The sequence below is a fragment of the Sapajus apella genome, unplaced genomic scaffold, assembly GCF_009761245.1.
Source record: "Sapajus apella isolate SASKATOON/1434 unplaced genomic scaffold, GSC_monkey_1.0 scaffold40, whole genome shotgun sequence".
Classification (NCBI taxonomy): domain Eukaryota; kingdom Metazoa; phylum Chordata; class Mammalia; order Primates; family Cebidae; genus Sapajus; species Sapajus apella.
Window position 1 is genome coordinate 12,243,542 of NW_022436980.1, and position 21,287 is coordinate 12,264,828.

The 21,287-nt window shown below is 38.6% G+C and overlaps 1 protein-coding gene across 1 annotated transcript in view; it reads left to right on the top strand.

The window, feature by feature from the left end:
* The window catches only part of MYH15 (myosin heavy chain 15), a 141,971-nt gene that overhangs the window by 26,096 nt on the left and 94,588 nt on the right, over nt 1–21,287 (top strand). The window contains exons 11-13 of the mRNA XM_032298920.1: nt 2,523–2,626; nt 3,832–3,970; nt 19,455–19,573. Coding sequence (XP_032154811.1) covers nt 2,523–2,626; nt 3,832–3,970; nt 19,455–19,573 — 362 coding nt within the window. The remainder of the gene's footprint in view (nt 1–2,522; nt 2,627–3,831; nt 3,971–19,454; nt 19,574–21,287) is intronic.

Here is a 21,287-nt window from a genome sequence, read left to right on the forward strand (position 1 = left end):
TCCCTTCCTTCCTTCCTTCCTTCCTTCCTTCCTTCCTTCCTTCCTTCCTTCCTTCTTTTTTCTTTTCTTAAGATGGGGCTTCACCATGATGGCCAGGCTGGTCTTGAACTCCTGACCTCAGGTGATCCACCCACCTTGGCCTCCCAAAGTGCTGGGATTACAGGCGTCAGCTGCCGTGCCCGGCCAAGACCCCGTTTCTCCAAAAAATTGAAAAATGAGTTGAGCATGGTGGTATGCACCTGTAGTCTCAGCTACTAGGGAGGCTAAGGTGGGAGGATCACTTGAGCCTGGGAAATTGAGGCTTCAGTGAGCTGTGATCATGCCACTGCACATCAGCCTGGGTGACAGAGTAAGACCCCGTCTCAGAAAAACAACAGAAGAAGACAGAAAGAAAGAAAGAGAAAAAAAGAAACGAAAAGAAAGGAGGGAAAGAAAATCTTGTTACTTTTGTCCAGTATGGCAACATGGGTGGACCTGAAGGTCGTTAGGCTAAGTGAAATAAGGCAGGGACAGAAGGACAAATACTACACGATCTCACTCATGTAGAATCTAAAAAAGCTGAATAAATTCAGAAGAGCTATTGTACAACATAGTGATTATGGTTAATAACAATATATTATATACTTGAAGTGGCTAACAGAGTAGCTTTTAAATATTCTCACCCCCCCAAAAAAAGTATGTGAAGTGATGGATACATTACTTAGCTGGAATGAGCCGTTCCACAATGTATACATATATCAAAAGATCATGCTGTACACCATAAATATATACAATTTTAAATTGTCAATTTAAAAAATAAAAATGATTTTAAAAACAAGTACTTTAAAAATTTTTAAAGGATATTTTAATTGAAATACATATATTCACCTTCTGCTTGATTTAAGTTAGGCTACTTTCTATTTTTAAAGTTTTATAAAACAAATTTATTGAAGTACTAATCACCTAAACAAAGTACACTGCACATGTTTTAAGTATGTAACAGATAAATGTTAACATATATATGCATGTGTATGAAACCATCACCACAATCAAGATAATGCATGTATACTTTCTTTTTTTTTTTTTTTTTTTTTTTTTTGAGACGGAGTTTCACTCACGTTACCCAGGCTGGAGTGCAATGGCGCGATCTCGGCTCACCGCAACCTCCGCCTCCTGGGTTCAGGCAATTCTCCTGCCTCAGCCTCCTGAGTAGCTGGGATTACAGGCACGCACCACCATGCCCAGCTAATTTTTTGTATTTTTTTTTTTTAGTAGAGATGGGGTTTCACCATGTTGACCAGGATGGTCTCGATCTCTTGACCTCGTGATCCACCCGCCTCGGCCTCCCAAAGTGCTGGGATTACAGGCTTGAGCCACAGCGCCCGGCGCATGTATACTTTCAAAAGTGTCCGTGAATCTTTTATAATACCTCCACCCTGCCCCTTCTCACTCGTTGGAGCCCTCCTCTGCCAGCCTCATTCTCTAAGCAACCACTAATATGCTTCCTGTCACCATATATTAGTTTGCATTTCCTAGAATGTTTAAAGACAAAATCATAAAGTACATATTCTTCTTGTCAGACTTATTTCACCCAGCATAATTATTTTAAAATTCTTCCATTTCCAGCATGTATTCATAGTTCATTCCTTCGTTTGCTGAATAACAATCCACTGTATGGATATACAACAGTTTGTTAACCCATTCAACTGCAGATGGACATTTGACTTGTTTTCTGACAAAGTTACTATGAACATTTATGTAGCCCAATTTCTTCATTTCTGAAATATGGGGTTCAAGATAACCAATTTTCACTTCATTGAGCAATAAATAGAAAAATAAGATCAGCTCAAAAAAACTTCATGGAGAGCAAGTGTTGAGCAGTGAGAGGTTAATGTGATTCTGCCAAGTCAGTTGATGATGTGCGGCTGACAGCCTGCCTCTGCTTCAGCCTGCATTATGTTTCCTGACTAAGTGAATCATGTCAGGACTCTTAGACATATCAGGGTGCCGCACTGAACACAGCAGCTGATTTATGGATCCCTTGAAAGACAGACTCAGCTCCCTAATAGCGAGGATGTGATGTGACAGGGTTGCCCTGCTAATGATCCCTGAGTGCTGACCCCAGCGTCTGGCTGCTTCCTAGCTTTTGAAGCTCAGGTCTGTTCTACTTGTAATTTTACAAAATACTTTTGTCCTCCAGCCCTTAGTCATAAATCTAGGCCAAATTCCTGTTTTCAAAGTTTTGTCAACACACATTATCTGGTTTTGTTTTTATTTTTTTGCACCCATTGAAACTGCTGCAATTGAATCTGCTTTTGGATTTTGCCAGTCTGTCGTCTCTTGGGAGGCATTAATACATGACTGACAAGTTAATAGAGGGCAAACATTGACTGTAGACGTTTGGGTCTAAAATATGGATTTTATTTTGGTTTGTTTACAAGTAGGATATAACCTGTAAGAGTAAACTGTGAATATTGCTCAATTATTTTCTAAGGCCTTGCGGATTTCTTTAAGTTGCTTAATGAATGGTTTTCCCGCTATAGACATGCTCCTGGTGTCTGCAGATCCCTCAGACTTTCACTTTTGCTCCTGTGGAGTAGTTGCCGTGGAGAGCTTGGATGATGCTGAAGAATTGCTGGCCACAGAAGTAAGGCTTGTTAATTGTCAAAGCAAAATCTGGTAATGGCAATGAGAAATGAAAGACAGCATTTTACAGTTCTGTTCTTCCGGGATCCGGAGAAATGGCCTTGCTTCTGCTAGGGGTGTAGGGCTCCTTTTGTCCAAAGTTTGCTTACTTATGAGAAAACTCCACATTGCCACTATAGTAACTTGGAAGTTATAAAAAAGTAGAAAGATATTTCAACTCAATGGCAAACATCTCTTTCATTTTATGTATCTCTTTATAGTCTTTATTCTGTTTGTATCTATTTGCAGCTGCTTTTGTATGGTCATGTTAGTGTTTTTGTTTTCTTACCAAAGACTGCAATTATGCTGCATATACATTTGGCATATAGAATTTGCTGTCTCAGTTTAATCGTTTAAGCATTTCAAGTATCATTAGGAACTCTTTGTAAACATTTAAGTGGAAACTCAGGACTCCATCGGTCCTGTTGTTTATTGAGCTATTCTCCTAGTGTCAGATTCAAGTTTTTTGGTTTGTTTGTTTTTTCACCCCCAACTGAGGTGAATATCTTTGTAGCTAAACACTTTTTCTGGATACTAGATTCCCCTTACGCTAAATTCCTAGATGTGAAAATACTAAGGATTATGAATTTTTTATAGTCTCTTGGTACACATTCTAAATTAACCACAGAAAGATTGTACCAACTTTTTCCCTCCTGGAGAGTATGCGAATGCACATCTTGTGCGGCGGATTCTTAGGCTGCAGTTTTATGGGAAGGTGGCTTTTCTTAAGCATTTCCTTTCACCAGTCTTTGAAATGTGTCTGCTCTGGAATAAAGTCAGGAGAACATGTGGGAGGACCACAGAAATAAGCAACCCAGCAGATATGGTGCTTTCTGCCATAACCACGAAACGCAAAATAACTGACCTCATATAGCCAGTAAGTGATCTGTTGCGGGAAGGAACAAGAGAGGGGCAGGGCATTGAAGGAAAGTTATAAAACTACTGGGAACTAACAAGCCTAGTCTTGTGCCTTCCTAATTCTCTTTTAAAGGAATGAGCAGACTGTGGGTGACCAAGTGCCAACAGGGCTGATTTGCATTGCTTTCAACAAAGCTGTCTGTCTCATTCCCTTCAGCCCACAGCCTGAGGTGTAACACAGTGGGGGTGAGGTGCACACTGCAGCCATTAGGCAAATGAAGACAGGGCCATCTGTTTGTCTTTTTACAGCAAGCCATGGACATCTTGGGTTTTCTTCCTGATGAGAAGTATGGATGCTATAAACTCACTGGGGCCATCATGCACTTTGGAAACATGAAATTTAAACAGAAACCTGGAGAAGAGCAACTGGAAGCAGATGGCACAGAAAGTAAGAATTACTTTGAAGACATGGCATATACTTCAAATCCCTGGCCCCAGGCCTGCTCCCCTTTTCCTTGCGGTTAACCTCACCTCTTACTTGAAATTAGTCAATAGTGTCTCCCTTGATTGCTATTCTTCAAAAATGGTTCTGTCAACTACTTCTATCACAGAATAAGAAGCACTCCTCGATAATTATTGATGATAGAGTCAGTTTGCTAAACTTGGGTGAAAGATAATTGATTAAGACATAGTCTGTCATTAGCACATAGATTATTGAGAAAAATGAGAGAAAGGAGCAAACTATGGCTGGACATTGTGGCTCATATTTGTAATCCCAGCACTTTGGGAGGCCGAGGCAGATGGATCACTTGAGGCCAGGAGTTCAAGACCAGCCTGGCCAATATAGCAAAACCCTGTCTCTACTAAAAATACAAAAAATTAGCCAGGTGTGGTGGTGCACACCTATAATCCCATCTACTCAGGAGGCTGGGCTGTGAGAATCACTGGAACCAGGGAGGCGAGCGTTGCAGTGAGCCTAGATCGCATCACTGCACTCCAGCCTTGGTGACAGAGTGAGATTCAATCTCTAAAAAAATAAATAAAAATTAAAAAAATAAGCAAATTATGATAAAACGTATTAAGTTACATAACGGAAATGTGAACTAAGGCCCTTGGAATTTCAGCAGTAAGTAACTAACTCACAGGGGTGAGATCAGGAGGCTTTATTTCCCCTTGTTTTTCCTTCACATGTAACAAATCTATATTGTTACCTGCTTACCGGAAAGATTTGAGGCACCTTTCAATGAATGATCTGTCTAGAATGACCATTAAAAGAAATCCCCATAATTATGAAAAGAAGAAAGCAATTATTACATTTAATATTAAAATTCCTTACAACTGAAGCAAAAAGAAAACACATTCATTCAATTCTTTCAACAAATAATTTTAATTTTATATTTTAATGTGTCAAATATACATAACATACAATATACAATTTTGCCATGTTTCTGTGTACAGCTCAGTGACATGAAGAACATTCACATTGTTGTGTAATTAGCAATGTTATCCATTGCCATAACTTTTTCATCATGTCAGCCTGAATAAGCTGTGTACTCCTTAAACCAGAACTCCCCATTATCCCTTTCCTGTGCTCCTGGTAACCACTATTTTACTTTCTGACGCTAGGCACCTTATGTAAGTATAATCATATAATATTTGACTTTTTGTAACTGGCTTATTTGACTTAGCAGAAGGTCTTCAAGGTTCATCAATGCTGTATCAGAATTTCATTCCTTTTTAAGGCTAAATAATATTCCAGTGTATGCATATAACATGCTTATATTTTCATCAATCTATGGACACTTGATTGATTCTACTCTTTGGCTATTGTGAGTAATGGTGCTATGAATGTTGGTAAATTAATATCTGTTTGAGTCTCTGCTTTCAATTCATTTGGGTATATACCTAGAAGTGGAATTGCTAGAATGAATGGTAATTCTATTTTTTAGGAACCATCATATTGTTCCACAGTGGCTGTACCTCTTTATATTTTCACCAGCAATACACAAAGTTTCCAATGTCTTCATATCTATGACAACATTTGTTGTTTTCCGTTTCGTTTTTTTTTATTATTATTATCCATTAAGTTCTAGGGTACATGGGCAGATCATGCAGGTTCGTTACATAGGTAAACACATGCCATGGTGGTTTGCTTCATCCATCACCTTGTCATCTACATTAGGTATTTCTCCTAATGCTATCTCCCCCTGGCCTCCCACCCCTCTGTTTTCCCTCTCCTAGCCCCCACTCCCCAACAGACCCCAGTGTATGATGGTCCTCTTCCTGTGTCCATGTGTTCTCATTGTTCAACACCCACTTATGGATGAGAATATGTGGTGTTTGGTTTTCTGTTCTTGTGTCAGTTGGCTGAGAATGATGGTTTCCAGCTTCATCCATGTCCCTGCAAAGGACATGAACGCATCCTTTTTTATGGCTGCATAGTATTCCATGGTGTGTATGTGCCACGTTTTCTTTATCCAGTCTATCATTGATTGTCATTTGGTTCCAAGTCTTTGCTATTTTTAAAAATTTATTTATTATACTTTAAGTTCTGGGGTACATGTGCAGATCGTGCAGGTTTGTTACATAGGTATATACGTGCCATGGTGGTGGTTTGCTGCATCCATCGCCCCGTCATCTACATTAGTATTTCTCCTAATGCTATCCCTCCCCAATCCCCCCACCCCATGCTATTCCTCCCCTAGTCTCCCACCCCCCAGACCCCAGTGTGTGTTGTTCCCCTCCCTGTGTCTGTGTGTTCTCATTGTTCAACACCCACTTATGAGTGAGAACATGTGGTGTTTGGTTTTCTGTTCTTGTGTCAGTTTGCTGAGAATGATGGTTTCCAGTTTCACCTATGTCCCTGCAAATAACATGAACTCATTCTTTTTTATGGCTGCATAGTATTCCATGGTGCATATGTGCCACATTTTCTTTATCCAGTCTATCATTGATGGGCATTTGGGTTGGTTCCAAGCTATTGTGAACAGCGCTGCAATAAACATACGTGTGCATATGTCTTTATAATATAACGATTTATAATCCTTTAGGTATATACCCAGTAATGGGATTTCTGGGTCAGGTGGTATTTCTATTTCTAGATCCTTGAGGAGTCACCACAATGTCTTCCACAATGGTTGAACTAATTTACACTCCTACCAATGGTGTAAAAGTGTTCCTATTTCTCCACATCCTCTCCAGCATCTGTTGTCTCCTGATTTTTTAATGATCACTTTCTAACTGGTGTGAGATGGTATCTCAATGTGGTTTTGATATGCATTTCTCTAATGACCAGTGTTGATGAGCCTTTTTTCATATGTTTGTTGGCTGCATAAATGTCTTCTTTTGTGAAGTGTCTGTTTATATCCTTCATCCAATTTTTGATGGAGTTGTTTGTTTTTTTCTTGTATATTTGTTTAAGTTCCTTGTAAATTCTGGATATTAGCCCTTTGTCAGATGAGTAGATTGCAAAAAATTTTCCCTGTGTGTTGGTTTCCAGTTCTCTCTAATGGTGGTTTCTTTTGCAGTGCAGAAGTTCTTTAATTAGATCCCATTTGTCAATTTTGGCTTTCATTGCCATTACTTTTGGTGTTTTAGTCATGAAATCTTTGCCCACGCTTATGTCCCAAATGGTATTGCCTAGGTTTCTTCTAGCGTTTTTATAGTGTTAGATCTTACATTTAAATCTTTCATCAATCTTGAATTAATTTTTGTATAATGTGTAAGGAAGGGATCCAGTTTCAGCTTTCTGCTTATGGCTAGCCAGTTTTCCCAACACCATTTGTTAAATAGGGAATCCTTTTCCCATTGCTTGTTTTTGTCAGGTTTGTCAAAGATCAGATGGTTGTAGATGTGTGGCATTATTTATGAGGCCTCTGTTCTGTTCCAGTGGTCTATATATCTCTGTTTTGGTACCAGTACCGTGCTGTTTTGATTATGGTAGCTTTGTAGTATATCATAGTTTGAAGTAAGGTAGTGTGATGCCACCAGTTTTTTTTTTTTTTTTTTTTGCTTTGTATTGTCTTTGCTGTGCTGCCTGTTTTTTGGTTCCATATGAAATTTAAGGTGTATTTTTTCCAGTTCTGTGAAGAAAGTCAATAGTAGCTTGATGGGGATAGCATTGATTACTTTGGGCAGTATGGCCATTTTCAAGATACTGATTCTTCCTAACCATGAGCATGGAATATTTTTCTGTTTGTGTCCTCTCTTATTTCCTTGAGCAGTGGTTTGTAGTTCTCCTTGAAGAGGTCCTCCACATCCCTTGTTAGTTGTATTCCTAGGTATTTTATTCTATTTGTAGCAATTGTGAGTGGGAGTTCACTCATGATTTGGCTCTCTGTTTGTCTGTTATTGGTATATAGGAATACTTGTGATTTTTGCAGATTGATTTTGTATTCTGAGACTTTGCTGAAGTTGCTTATTAGCTTAAGGAGATTTTGGGCTGAGACAATGGGGTCTTCTAAATATACAATCATATCATCTGCAAATAGAGACAATTTGACTTCCTCTTTTCCTAATTGAATACCCTTTATTTCTTTTTCTTGCCTGATTTCCCTGGCCAGAACTTCCAATACCATGTTGAATAGGAATGGTGAGAGAGGGTATTCTTGTCTTGTGCTGATTTTCAAAGGCAGTGCTTCCAGTTTTTGCTCATTTAGTGTGGTATTTGTTGTGGGTTTGTCATAAATAGCTCTTATTATTTTGAGATATGTTCCATTGATACCTAGCTTATTGAGAGATTTTAGCATAAAGAGCTGCTGAATTTTTTCGAAGACCTCCTCTGTATTGAGATAATCATTTGGTTTTTGTCATTGGTTCTGTTTATGTGATGTATTATATTTATTGATTGCGTATGTTGAACCAGCCTTGCATTCCAGGGATGAAGCCAACTTGATTGTGATTGATAAGCTTTTTGATATGCTGTTGAATTCAGTTTGCCAGTATTTTATTGAGGATTTTCATATTGATGTTCATCATGGATATTGGCCTGAAATTTTCTTTTTTTGTTGCATCTCTGCCAGGTTTTGGTATCAGGATGTTTTTGGTCTCATAAAATGAGTTAGGGAGGATTCCCTCTTTTTCTATTGTTTGGAATAGTTTCAAATGGTACCAGCTCCTCTTTGTACCTCTGGTAGAATTCGGCTGTGACCCATCTGGTTCTGGACTTGTTTTGGTTGGTAGGCTATTAATTGCTGCCTCAATTTCAGACCTTGTTATTGGTATACTCAGGGATTTGACTTCTTCCTGGTTTACTCTTTGGAGGGTGTAAGTGTCCAGAAATTTATCTATTTCTTCTAGATTATCTGGTTTATTTGCATAGAGGTGTTTATACTATTCTCTGATGGTAGTTTGTATTTCTGTGGGATAGCTGGTGATATCCGCTTCCTCATTTTTTATTGCATGTATTTGATTCTTCTCTCTTTTCTTCTTTATTAGTCTGGCTAGCAGTGTATCTATTTTGTTGATCTTTTAAAAAAACCAGCTCCTGAATTCATTGATTTTTTGAAGGGTTTTTTTGTGTCTCTGTTTCCTTCAGTTCTGCTTTGATCTTAGGTATTTCTTGTCTTCTGCTACCTTTTGAATTTGTTTGTTCTTGCTCCTCTAGTTCTTTTAATCGTGACATTAGGATGTCAATTTTAGATCTTTCCTCCTTTCTCTTGTGGGCATTTGGTGCTATAAATTTCTGTCTACTCACTGCTTTAAATGTGTCCCAGATATTCTGGTACATTGTGTTTTCATTCTCATTAGTTTTGAAAAAATCTTTATTTCTGCCTTCATTTCATTATTTGTTCAGTAGTCACTCAGGAGCGGGTTGTTCAGTTTCCATGTAGTTGTGCAGTTTTGAGTGAGTTTCTTAATCCTGAGTTCTAATTTGATCACACTGTGGTCTGAGAGACTATTTGTTATGATTTCCATTCTTTTGCATTCGCTGAGGAGTGTTTTACTTCTAATTATGTGGTCAATTTTAGAATAAGTGCAATGTGGTGCTGAGAAGAACATATATTCTGTGGAGTTGGGGTGGAGAGTTCTATAGATGACTATTAAGTCCACTTGGTCCAGATCTGAGTTCAAGTCCTGGATATCCTGTTAATTTTTTGTCTCATTGATCTGTCTAATAGTGACAGTGCGGTGTTACAGTTTCCCACTATTATTGTGTGGGAGCCTAAGTCTCTTTATAGATCTTGAAGAACTTGCTTTATGTATCTGGGTGCTCCTGTATTGGGTGCATATATATTTAGGATAGTTAGCTCTTCTTGTTGCATAGATCCCTTTACCATTATATAATGCCCTTCTTTGTCTCTTTTGATCTTTGTTGGTTTAAAGTCTCTTTTATTAGAGGCTATGATTGCAACCCCTGCTTTTTTTTTTGCTTTCCATTTGCTTGGCAAATATTCCTCCATCCCTTTATTTTGAGCCTATGTGTGTCTTTGAACATGGCATGGGTCTCCTGAATACAGCACACCAATGGGTCTTGACTCTATCCAATTTCCCAGTCTGGGTCTTTTAAATTGGGACATTTAGCCTATTTATCTTTAAAGTTAATATTGTAATGTGTGAACTTTATCCTGACATTATGATACTAGCTGGTTGTTTTGCCCATTTGTTGATGCAGTTTCTTCATAGCATTGATGGTCTTTACAATTTGGTATGTTTTTGGAGTGCTGGTACTGGTTGTTCCTTTCCATGCTTAGTGCTTCCTTCAGGAGCTCTTGTAAGGCAGGCCTGGTGGTGACAAAAATCTCTCAGCAGTTGCTTGTCCATAGAAGATCTTATTTCTCCTTCACTTATGAAGCTTAGTTTGGCTGTATATGAAATTCTGGTGTAAAAATTATTTTCTTTAAGGATATTGAATATCAGCCCCCACTCTCTTCTGGCTTGTAGGGTTTCTGCTGAGAGATCCGCTGTAAATCTGATGGGCTTCCCTTTGTGGGTAGCCTGACCTTTCTCTCTGGCTGCCCTTAGCGTTTTTTCCTTTGTTTCAACCCTGGTGAATCTGATGATTATGTGTCTTGGGGTTGCTCTTCTTGAGGAGTATCTTTGTGGTATTCTCTGTATTTCCTGAATTTGAATGTTGGCCTGTCTTGCTAGGTTGAGGAAGTTCTCCTGGATAATGTTCTGAAGAGTGTTTTCCAACTTGGTTTTATTCTCCCTGTCACTTTCAGGTACACTGATGAAAGGTGGATTTGTTTTTTCACATAATCCCATATTTCTTGGAGGTTTTGTTCATTTCTTTTCACTCTTTTTTCTCTTATCTTATCTTCTCACTTTATTTTATTGATCTGATCTTCAATCTCTGATATTCTTTCTTCCACTTGATCATTTCGGCTATTGAAACTTGTATATGGTTCACAAAGTTCTCGTGCTGTGTTTTTCAGCTCCATCAGGTCATTTATGTTCTTCTCTATGCTGGTTATTTTAGTTAGCATTTTGTTTAACCTTTTTTCAAGGTTCTTAGTTTCCTTGCACTGGGTTAGAACATGCTCCTTTAGCTCAGGGAAGTCTGTTATTACCCACCTTCTGAAGCCTGCTTCTGTCAATTTGTCAAACTCATTCTCCATCCAGTTTTGTTCTTTTGCTGGTGAGGAGTTGTGATTCCTTGGAGGAGAAGATGTGTTCTGGTTTTTGGAATTTTCAGCCTTTTTGTGCTGGCTTCTTTCCATCTTTGTGGATTTATCTACCCTTGGTCTTTGAAGTTGTTGGCTTTTGGATGGGGTCTCTGAGTGGACGTCCTTTGTTAATGTTGAAACTATTTCCTTCTATTTGTTAGTTTTCCTTCTAACAGTCAGGCCCCTCTGCTGCAGGTCTGCTGGAGTTTGCTAGAGGTCCACTCCAGATCCTGCTTGCCTAGGAATCACCAGCAGGGGCTGCAGAACAGCAAAGATTGCTGCCTGTTCCTTCCTCTGGTAGCTTCATCCCAGAAGGGTACCTGCCAGATGCCCGCCAGAGCTTTCCTGTATGAGGTGTCTGTTGGCCTCTGCTGGGAGGTATCTCCCAGTTAGGATACATGGGGGTCAGGGAGCCACTTGAGGAGGCAGTCTGTTCCTTATCAGAGCTTCAGTGCTGTGCTGGGAAATTTGCTGCTCTCTTCAGAGCTGCCAGGCAGGGATGTTTAAGTCTGCTGAAGCTGTACCCACAACTGCCCCTTGTCCCAGGTGCTCTGTCCCAGGAAGGTGGGGGCTTTATTTATAATTCCCTGACAGGCTGCTGCCTTTTTTCAGAGATGCCCTGCCCAGTGAAGAGGGAGTCTAGTGACACAGTCTGCCTGCAGAGGCCTTGTTGAGCTCCTGTGAGCTCCACCCAGTTGCTGTGTAAACTTCCCAGTGACTTTGTTTACACAGGTGAGATTAAAATCACCTAATCGAGTCTCAGCGATGGTGGATGCCTCTCCCTTCACCAAGCTCAAAAGTCCCAGTTTGAGCTCAGACTGCTGTGGGGGCTGTGAGAATTTCAAGCCAGTGGATCTTAGCTTGCTGGTCTTCGTGGGGGTGGGACCTGCTGAGCCAAATCACTTGGCTCCCTAGCTTCAGCCCCCTTTTTTAGGGGAATGAACAGTTCTGTCTCACTGGCATTCCAGGCGCCACTCAGTTGGAAATGCAGAGATCACCTACCTTCTGTGTCCCTCTCGCTGGGGGCTGCGCGCTGAGCTGTTTCTATTTGGCCATCTTACCAGCAATCCCCGAGATGTTTCTTGGTTTTGTTTTTTATAATGGCCATCTTTATGGGTATGAAGTAGTATCTCTTTGTGGTTTTAATTTGCATTTCCCTAATGGTTGGTGATGTTGAACATCTTTTTATGTGCTTATTGGCCATTTGTATATCTTTTGAGGAATGTGTATTTAAGTCCTTTGCCCATTTAAAAAAATGGGTTTTTTGTTTTTTAAATTGGGTTATTTGTTTTTTTGTTGCTTTATATATATATATATATATATGTATATATAATTTATTTATTTTTTTTGGAGACAGAGTCTTGCTCTGAGGCTTAGGCTGGAGTACAGGGGGCAATCTTGGGTCGCTGCAACCTCCACTTCCCAGGTTCAGTGATTCTTGTGCCTCAGCCTCGTAAGTAGCTGGGATTATAGGTGCACCACTATGCTGAGCTAATTTTTACATTTTTAGTAGAGATGGGGGTTCACCTATTGGCCAGGCTGGTCTCAAACTTCTGATCTTAAGTGATCCATCCACCTTGGCATCCCAAAGTTCTGGGATTACAGGCGTGAACCACCATGCCCGGCCTGTTGTGCAACAAATTATTTTTGAGACTATTCTGTGCCAGCGACTATTTTTGATGCTAGGGATACATCTGTGAGCAAGATATTGTCCCTGTCTTGACTAGTGTGGGAGTTAGACAATAAATACACAACTATATAACAAGTTCCATACAAAAAGAAAGTAAAGCAGAGTTAAAAAATAAAGATTAATAGGATACAGGAGTTGTTGTAGGTAGGATGGTCAGAAATTCCCTCAGAGAAGACACAGCACAGATGTGAATGAAGGGAGGGAATGTGAAATGAAGAACTTATAAACATCTTATATAGTAACATATTCATACATGCTTTTATGGCATCTATTTTTACTTTTGCCATCCTGTTTGCTTTATCCATGCTTTAAAATAAAGGATGATCTTAAAGAATTATTTTTATTACAAAAACAAGGCATACTTATTAAGAAATCAGAAAACACAGATGAGCAAATAAAATACGTAATCTCATTAGTTCTCCTTTTTTACTCTTTCTCACATTCTTTGATGGAGCTTCCACATCTTCCCTACTGCTAACTGCTCTAGGGCTGCTCTGGGCACAACTCTTGAATCTTTTCTCTTCCCTTTCTATACACATTTCTTTGGTGACCATCTCAAACTCAACATGAATACAACTGAACTCTTCATCCCACCCTGCCTTTACTACCAACTCTTTATTACTTGGTCTTCTTCATAAATGCCAACTCGTTTCTCCCAGTTGCCCTGACTCAAATCTCAGAATCATTCCGGACTCCTCTCTTTTTCGTTGTCTCTACCTTTCAAATACATCCAAAAGCTCACGACTTATCGCCATGGCCATGTCCACTGCCACCACCTAACCTGAGCCAACATTTCTACCAGGTTATTGCCACAGCCTCCTTCCTCATCTCCCTGCCTGCACCCTTGCTATGATGGGTAGATGGATAGCTCTGTGCCCAGAAGCTGGAGTCAGTCCTTTCACAGTGTCAGTCAGCCCTTGTCCTGCCATGTCCTGCCTCTGCTCTAAACTCAACAATGGCTCCCTTACTCCAAATAAAACCCCACATCCCTGTCACAGCTTCCATAACATTTACGATATTAGGTTGGTGCAAACGTAATTGCAGTTTTTGTCATTACTTTTAATGGCAGAAACCACAATTACGTTTGCACCAACTAATACTTCTCTCTCTCTCTCTAATCCCTACCGTTGGTAGTGAAATATACCGTTTTCTCTTCTCTGATTCCCCTCCATGGATATGTCCTGGCTCTTGGTTGTTTTTGGAACATGTAAGTCCTCCTCTTGCAGGACTGTTTTCATTGGCTCCTCCTTCTGCCTGGAACTTTTCGCCTGTCCTCGTGCCTTACTCCCTCGCTTATTAAAGTAACTTCTCAGATGTTACCTTATTAGTAAAGCCTTCTTTAGCTACCTCCACCACTATCCCCCTACCCTAAATATTTTTCTTCATGTTATTTATACTGCTAGCTTTTACTGAGCGTCCTAGCCTCCAACCCTCAATCTCCATCAGATGTACGCTTTGTAAGAGCGGGGACCTAATATGGTGTGTTCATTGCTATATGTCCAGGTTATAAAATGTGCCTGGCCCATAGTAACAGATAATTATTTGTTATGTGAATCCTACCTACTCAGGGACGATCACTGTGAATACCAAAGGATGTATTTTTAATGGAATTTTCTAGTTGAATATGGACATATAACCTTTTAAAATCAAAATACATGATCATATACATGTTTTATACTAGCTTTTTAACCAAATAGTATGTATCTTTTGTCTTTTCTGTAATATCTTTTTAGATGGCTACAACGTATTCCATGGTATGAATGTACCGTAATTAACTTACGCATCTTACTGGATACTGAGCTTTTTTCAGTATGCTTCTACCTCTAGCTCATTTTAAAAATGGAGGTGTTGAATTTTTCTTTAATTCTAAGGGTTTTTAATATATTAAGCTTTGGGAAATTTCTCCCAGTTAATTATTTAGGAAGGAATTGAAGGAGCTGGACAGATGGCGAAGAAGTTGGAAGGAGGAAGGGCACCCAAACCCAAAGGGGCATCTTAGCTTTTGTCTCTTTCTTGAGTTCCAACTCCACATTACCGACCCTCACCTGTATATTTTCTAGTATCCTAAACTCTGCATGGCTAAAAGTCCATCATCTTCTTTCCCCAGTGATGTCTTCCTATTGGCATTTCTATTCATATTTACAGTATTGTTCTTTTCTCTACTTCTCAGACTGGAAACATCCTAGTCATGTTTCTCAGTCTCTCTTTTCCCCTTCCTCATTACCAGTTTGGAGCTTCAGCATCTCACACTTTGGCATTCTGCAATGAGTTCACTCTCTGTACTTTTAAACTCTTCCTACTCTTGTCTGTCTTGCACATTTCCAAAATTAAGCATTCGAAAGCATGACTCTAATTATGCCATTTCTCTGCTTACAGCTCCTTTAGCATTTCCCCATTCTTTAATAAATTACAGGGGCATTAGATGTCTTTTGCAACCAGAAATCACCCACTTTTCTGTTTATCACTCACTCCCTGGCATCGTAGTCCAATCCATCTGGGTTATAACCTCTTCTTTGACCATAGCTTGTATTCTTCAATGCCTGTGGCTGCAAGTCATGTTGTTCATTGTGATGGAAACTCTTGTGCTCCCATATTTGCTTACAAAAACTCTTGTCATCCTTCAAGGCTCAGATTGAATGTTGTTCCTTTTTTAATCCTTCCCCAGTCCTGCAGTGCAGAAGTCCCTACTTCACATTTTTGTGATACTTGATTCTGTGTCTCTTATGCAGTTGTTTTACTGACATACTGTTTTTTTCCTGTATTTTGTTTACTCCAGAGATTATAATTTCTTGATGCCAGGGATTTTTGCCTTGTTTGTTTATCATCTTATTACATTATCTAGCATCAGGGCTTACATATAGCAAATGCCCAGTAAACATTGTTTAATTAATGAAATATGAACAGCTCAAAAATTGTATTATAACCTTCCATAAAAGAGATTAATATCATTATCATAACCCCTGTAGACTTACAAAACTGGGTTTTGTTTCATTCTGTTATATCTGGTTATTTGCAGATGGAACTGAACTGGGATAGAATTTTAAATTTGGAAAAGATTGCTTTTTGGATTTCTCTACCTTTTTACCTATTTTCAGGTGAAGTCATACCTTGTTCTTTCCATCTTCCTGATTTCAAAATAAACTTACCAAATCTGGCTACTATTCTCTAGACAGTAGTTTGCAAACTTGACTGCTCACCAGAATCACTGGGGAACTTTTACAGTCCTGAAGCTTAGGTCTTACCGAAGCCAGATAAGCCAGATTTCTGTGGGTGAATTTTAGGCATCAGTATTTGTTTTTACAACTTGCTAGGGACCTCAGTGTGCAGTCAAAGTTGTGAATTGCCGCAGTAATGACTTTGTTCTCGAACTTTTATGTGTATCAGAATCACCTGGGTAACATGATAAAACTAGAGAGGCCCAGCCCTAACCTGCTTCAGGGAGCCTGTTGTTTAATCTTTGATTAGCTCTCCGCTATCCCAAAACACACTGATGCTTGAGAACCACCGCTCTAGCTAAATGTTACCTCTCCCAGGTAAGATCATGCAGCCTAATTAAGATCCATGGGTTCATTCACAAGGTCCTGAAGGAACTCATGCTTATTGGTGGGAATTTCATAAAGCCTATTTGGGAATATGATTAAATATATTTATACACATTGCTGTCTTTACAATAGTAGCTCCTGAATGTCAGTCAGATGGGCATTTATTCATAGATTTACGTTATTGTCATCTTGGTTGTAAGCTGTAAATGTTTAGCGCAAATAAAGCAATTTACTTTTTGGAACATGATGACCTCTCTTGTTTCCTCTGCCCTGGCCCAAAACACAAACTAAACAGAGAGCATATGTGATGCATAATGTAAATCTCTGGAGCAAATCCAGGGCATACTAGTCCAGTCTGTAGATACGCAACTATCTCTGGAGTAAGTGAAAAATAATCCTGTAATGTCAGATGCTATTTCTGTTAAGCTTAAGGTGGGATACTCCTGAGAAAATTTGAGTTTCTTTTGTTCATGGATAAAAATGGACTCAAAGGACTGTGCTTAACACTGGAAAAAGGATATATGTAGGCTCTTGGTGTGGGAAACTATACTTTGAGACCATTATTACCTGTATTAGCCCTCTGCATGCTTCCAAAGCTTAGAAAAAACAAATGTTTTTCTCTTTTTTTAAAAAAAACCTGGACAGATACTGGAAAATTATTTTACACATTGCTGGTTACTGTTCATCTCCACTTGGATTAACCAGGCACATTGTATTTCTTCCCATCTTTGAAATATTTTCACAATGGATTAAATACTCTATAAAGTCTCTTCTAGTTCCAAAAGTCTATGATCTGACATACCGGATTCTCAACTTGAAATTATCAAGCTTTTGCCTCCAGACCTGGTACTCTTAGCAGGCGCATCTCAGCATAGGATGGGCATGTCTGTTCTACCTTTGATTTTCATTATTTTTCCAAATAGGCTTTGTGTTTTGAAAGGTTCCACAGCAACCGAGTACTCAGGCTATTATCACTGCAAATAAACGAACTTAAAGTAGGTATGTAGCTTGCAGCAATGTATGTATAATATATATTGATTTTGGTTTATAAGCAAGTCAAACATTTCAAACATTTTAAGGCTCTGTAAACATTTTAAAGGCTGTGAAAAGGAAATTGATGTTGCTAATGCAGACGAGATAGAGTTCTCTAATTGTATTTTTTTTTTATTTTATTTTCTGTTTGTGATTATGGCTCAGGAAAAATTGCATTTTTTCTTTAGTGAATTAAAGAAAGGCTGCATTATCTTCTATTATAAGACATTATTCAACAGAAGGATGTCAGGCATAGTAGCATATCTCCAAATTCATTTATAATAGAAAACGGAGGTTTCAGATGAGTGAAATATTTATTTTGTTTGATAACTGAAATAATCTACAACTTGAAATATGTTTATAAATTTTTGCCTGTGTCATTATTTTGTGTCATTTTTCCGTCTGATAATACTTTTCCTTCTGCTGATGCTTATTCTCCACTTCTTTAGGAAATGAAACAATTTTGTGGGGTGTAAGTATTATTGTTGGACAGCAGAGGGCACTACAGAGTAAACAGAGACTTTGCAGGGAAAGGGAGGGTGTTTTACAGATAACTGGCGAGTGTCCTGGCTTCTGTTGATTGGTGCTTGTCTATAATTATCAGATTACATGGCCCAAGTCTGTGTTTTGTGGAAAGAATCCACAAGTACATACAGAGAAGGAGAAAGACAAATAATAAAGATGGCATTTTCCATGTCCTTCAGACAAATTACATCTGAATTTTTTAAATAATCTATTTTTTGATACTAGTCCTCTTTTAGAAGATTCACATACCATAATATTCACTCTTTTAAACTGTATAGTTATTGGGTTTTAGTATTTTCTCAAGGCTGTGCAATCACCACTATCTAATTTCAGAATATGTTATCAAGAAAATAAACCTTTAAAAATTTTTTTTTTTTTTTTTTTTTTTTTTAAATTGAAACAGAGTCTTGCCCTGTCACCAGAGCTGGAATGCAGTGGCATGATCTTGGCTCCCTGCAACTTCTACCTCCCAGGTTCAAGCAATTCTCCTGTCTCAGCCTCCCAAGTAGCTGGGACTAAAGGTGCACACCACCACGCCGGCTAATTTTTGTATTTTTAGTAGAGACAGGATTTCACCATATTGATCAGGCTGGTCTCGGACTCCTGACCTCAGGTGACCCACTCACCTCGGCCTCCCAAAGTGCTATGATTACAGGCCTGAGGCACCATGCCTGGCCAAAAGAAACTCTTAGCAGCAACAATTAATAGTTACTTTGATTTCTGCTTCTCAGCCTGTGGCAAGCAAAATCGACATTCTGTCCTTATGAATTGCCTGTTCTGAACATTTCATAGAGATGGAATCCTACAATACGTAGCTTTTTGTGTCTGACGCCTTTCACTCAGCATAATGTTTTCAAGTTTCAGTCATGTTGCAGCACACATCAATACTTCATTCTGTAAGATGACTGAGCAATATCCTATTATATGAGTATACCATATTTTATTTACCCATTCATCAGTGATGGATATTTCACTTTTTTCCACCTTTTGACTATTGTGAATTATGCTGCTAGAAACATCTGTGTACAATTTTGTGTGTGAACATGTGTTTTCATTTCTCTCCGTGTGTACCTAAGAGTCCAATTGCTGGGTTCTATAGAAATTCTATGTTTAACTTCAAGTAATTGCCAAACTGTTTCTCACAGCAACTGCACACCATTGTGCATTCCCACCCACGATGCATGAGGGTTCAGATTTTTCTACATCCTTGCCAACACTTGTTATTGTCTGCCTTTTTGATTATAGTCATTCTAGTGGGTGTGAAGTGACACTATATTTTCATTTTTTCTTTTTCATTAATGCCAACGAACTGATGAAGTAGCATTTCAATGTGACTTTGACTTGCATTTCGAAGAAATAGTTTCCTTTAAACTTTTAGGATTCAGGCATTTATTTGAAAACTACAGTCTACCTTGCTACATTCATCTAAACATACCGTCTTTCTGTCCTCTGTGTAGTTAGTTTGGCTATAATGGAATGGATTTTTACAGTGTTTACCTCTCTTTTTTCTTTTCTTCTTTTATTTCTGATGACCAGATGCTGACAAAGCTGCTTTCCTCATGGGCATTAACTCCTCTGAGTTGATAAAGGGCTTGATCCATCCTAAAATCAAAGTTGGTAATGAATATGTTACCAGAAGTCAAACTATAGAACAGGTAAGGTGATATTTAAAGAGCGTTATTATTCTATGATCTTCCAGTAATTATATATATATTGTACTTGTATATTTTTCAATACGAAGGATGTTTGAAATAATAGAAGCTTCTATTAAAAAAAAAAAGCTACTGGGATGAGTATTCCAAATGTGTTTACTTGTATTGCACAGCACAGTAAATGCTCTTGTCTGAAACATACATTTTGAAAGTGTTCCCTTAGGTAGCAAGTATCTTTACAGGTGAAGGCAAACCCTTCACTTGTTGTGATCAACATCTTTGTCATCCAGCGAGGAAGGTTTCAAAGCTGTTTGCTCCTAACATGAATAAAATTGGCAAATTGCATGCTTCATGTATTTGGCATATTGATTTCTTTGGTATAAAAGACACATGCGACACGTTAGTTAAGAAACCGTTTTAGGACATATGCTAAAAACCAGTATTTGAAGGGAGGTGGGTATTGAAAACGGAAATGAGAGGTGGAAGGTCATGTAGGTTTTGTTTAGCATCTGGGAGAATGTTATAGTGGAGAAGGTTATAGCGACAGAATAACAAATTCTCTGAGGCTTTGCCTTAATGCAGTAAATATTCTCAGGGCCACTGGATAATGAGACCATCTAAGTATGCTAGTGTGTTTCAAAAATAAGAATTTATATCTGTAATGTGTAAGGGTCAATATGAGATAAGCTGGGCGGCAGTAATGCATACGCACTAAAATCTCAGTGACAACAAAATATTTTTGACATCAAGCCCAATACAGAGCATATAGCCTTCTCCATTTTGTAGTTCTATGTAGTTCTTTTGTAGTTCTGTGTAGCTCTATGCCATCTGGGACACATGGTCCCCAAAGTGACTGCACAAGGAGAAAAAATAATTTCTTAGAGAAAGTACAACCACCTTTAACTGCTTGGGCTAGAAGTAATATCATTTTCACTAACATTCCATTGGTAAGAATTAGTCAAATAATACCCTTAGCTATGAAAGGGGGCTGAGAAATGTAGCCTTTCTGGAAAGAGCAAATGGTGTCATATATAGTATGGATAAAGCATTCACAGGTATTATTGCTTTCTATTCTTATAGTAATACTCAGAGCTAAGTAGGGCAGAAATGCGTACTTTATGTTTTTTTCTCGTTGAGGAAACTGAGGCTAAGGGAATGTTAACTAACATTCTAAAGGATATATAGCTAGTACTCAGGTGATACTGATTGTCTTATTCAGCATATGCCCTAACTTTGAAAGACAGACAAGTGTACAAATTCATGATTTAAGACAGTCATCTTATATGTGATGACTAGATGTGTTTCCTTAGTATATTACAGTAACCAATGTGTCTATGTTATTTAAAACACTCAAGTGACTAATCAAAATCAATTTATTAATTTAGCTTACTCTATAAATGGATAATTTTACCTCTACTATAATACTAACGCTACTATATTGAAGTAATCTGCTTACATTTTTGTCTTCTAACCTCTTTGAGGCATGGGCTATATCTACTTCACCTAAGTACCCCAAGCATCTCAAACAACGCCCTGTAAGCAGCAAGTGCTCCACATGTGTTAAAATAGACGACATTGAACTCAACTTGAATCATGATCAGCAGGACACGTAATTGAGCTATTTCTCGGCAGTGGGGTTAGAGTTGTTCAGCAGTTTCATGCCTTTTTAGACATTCACCACAACATACATGCATGACATGCTATGATTTTAGAACAG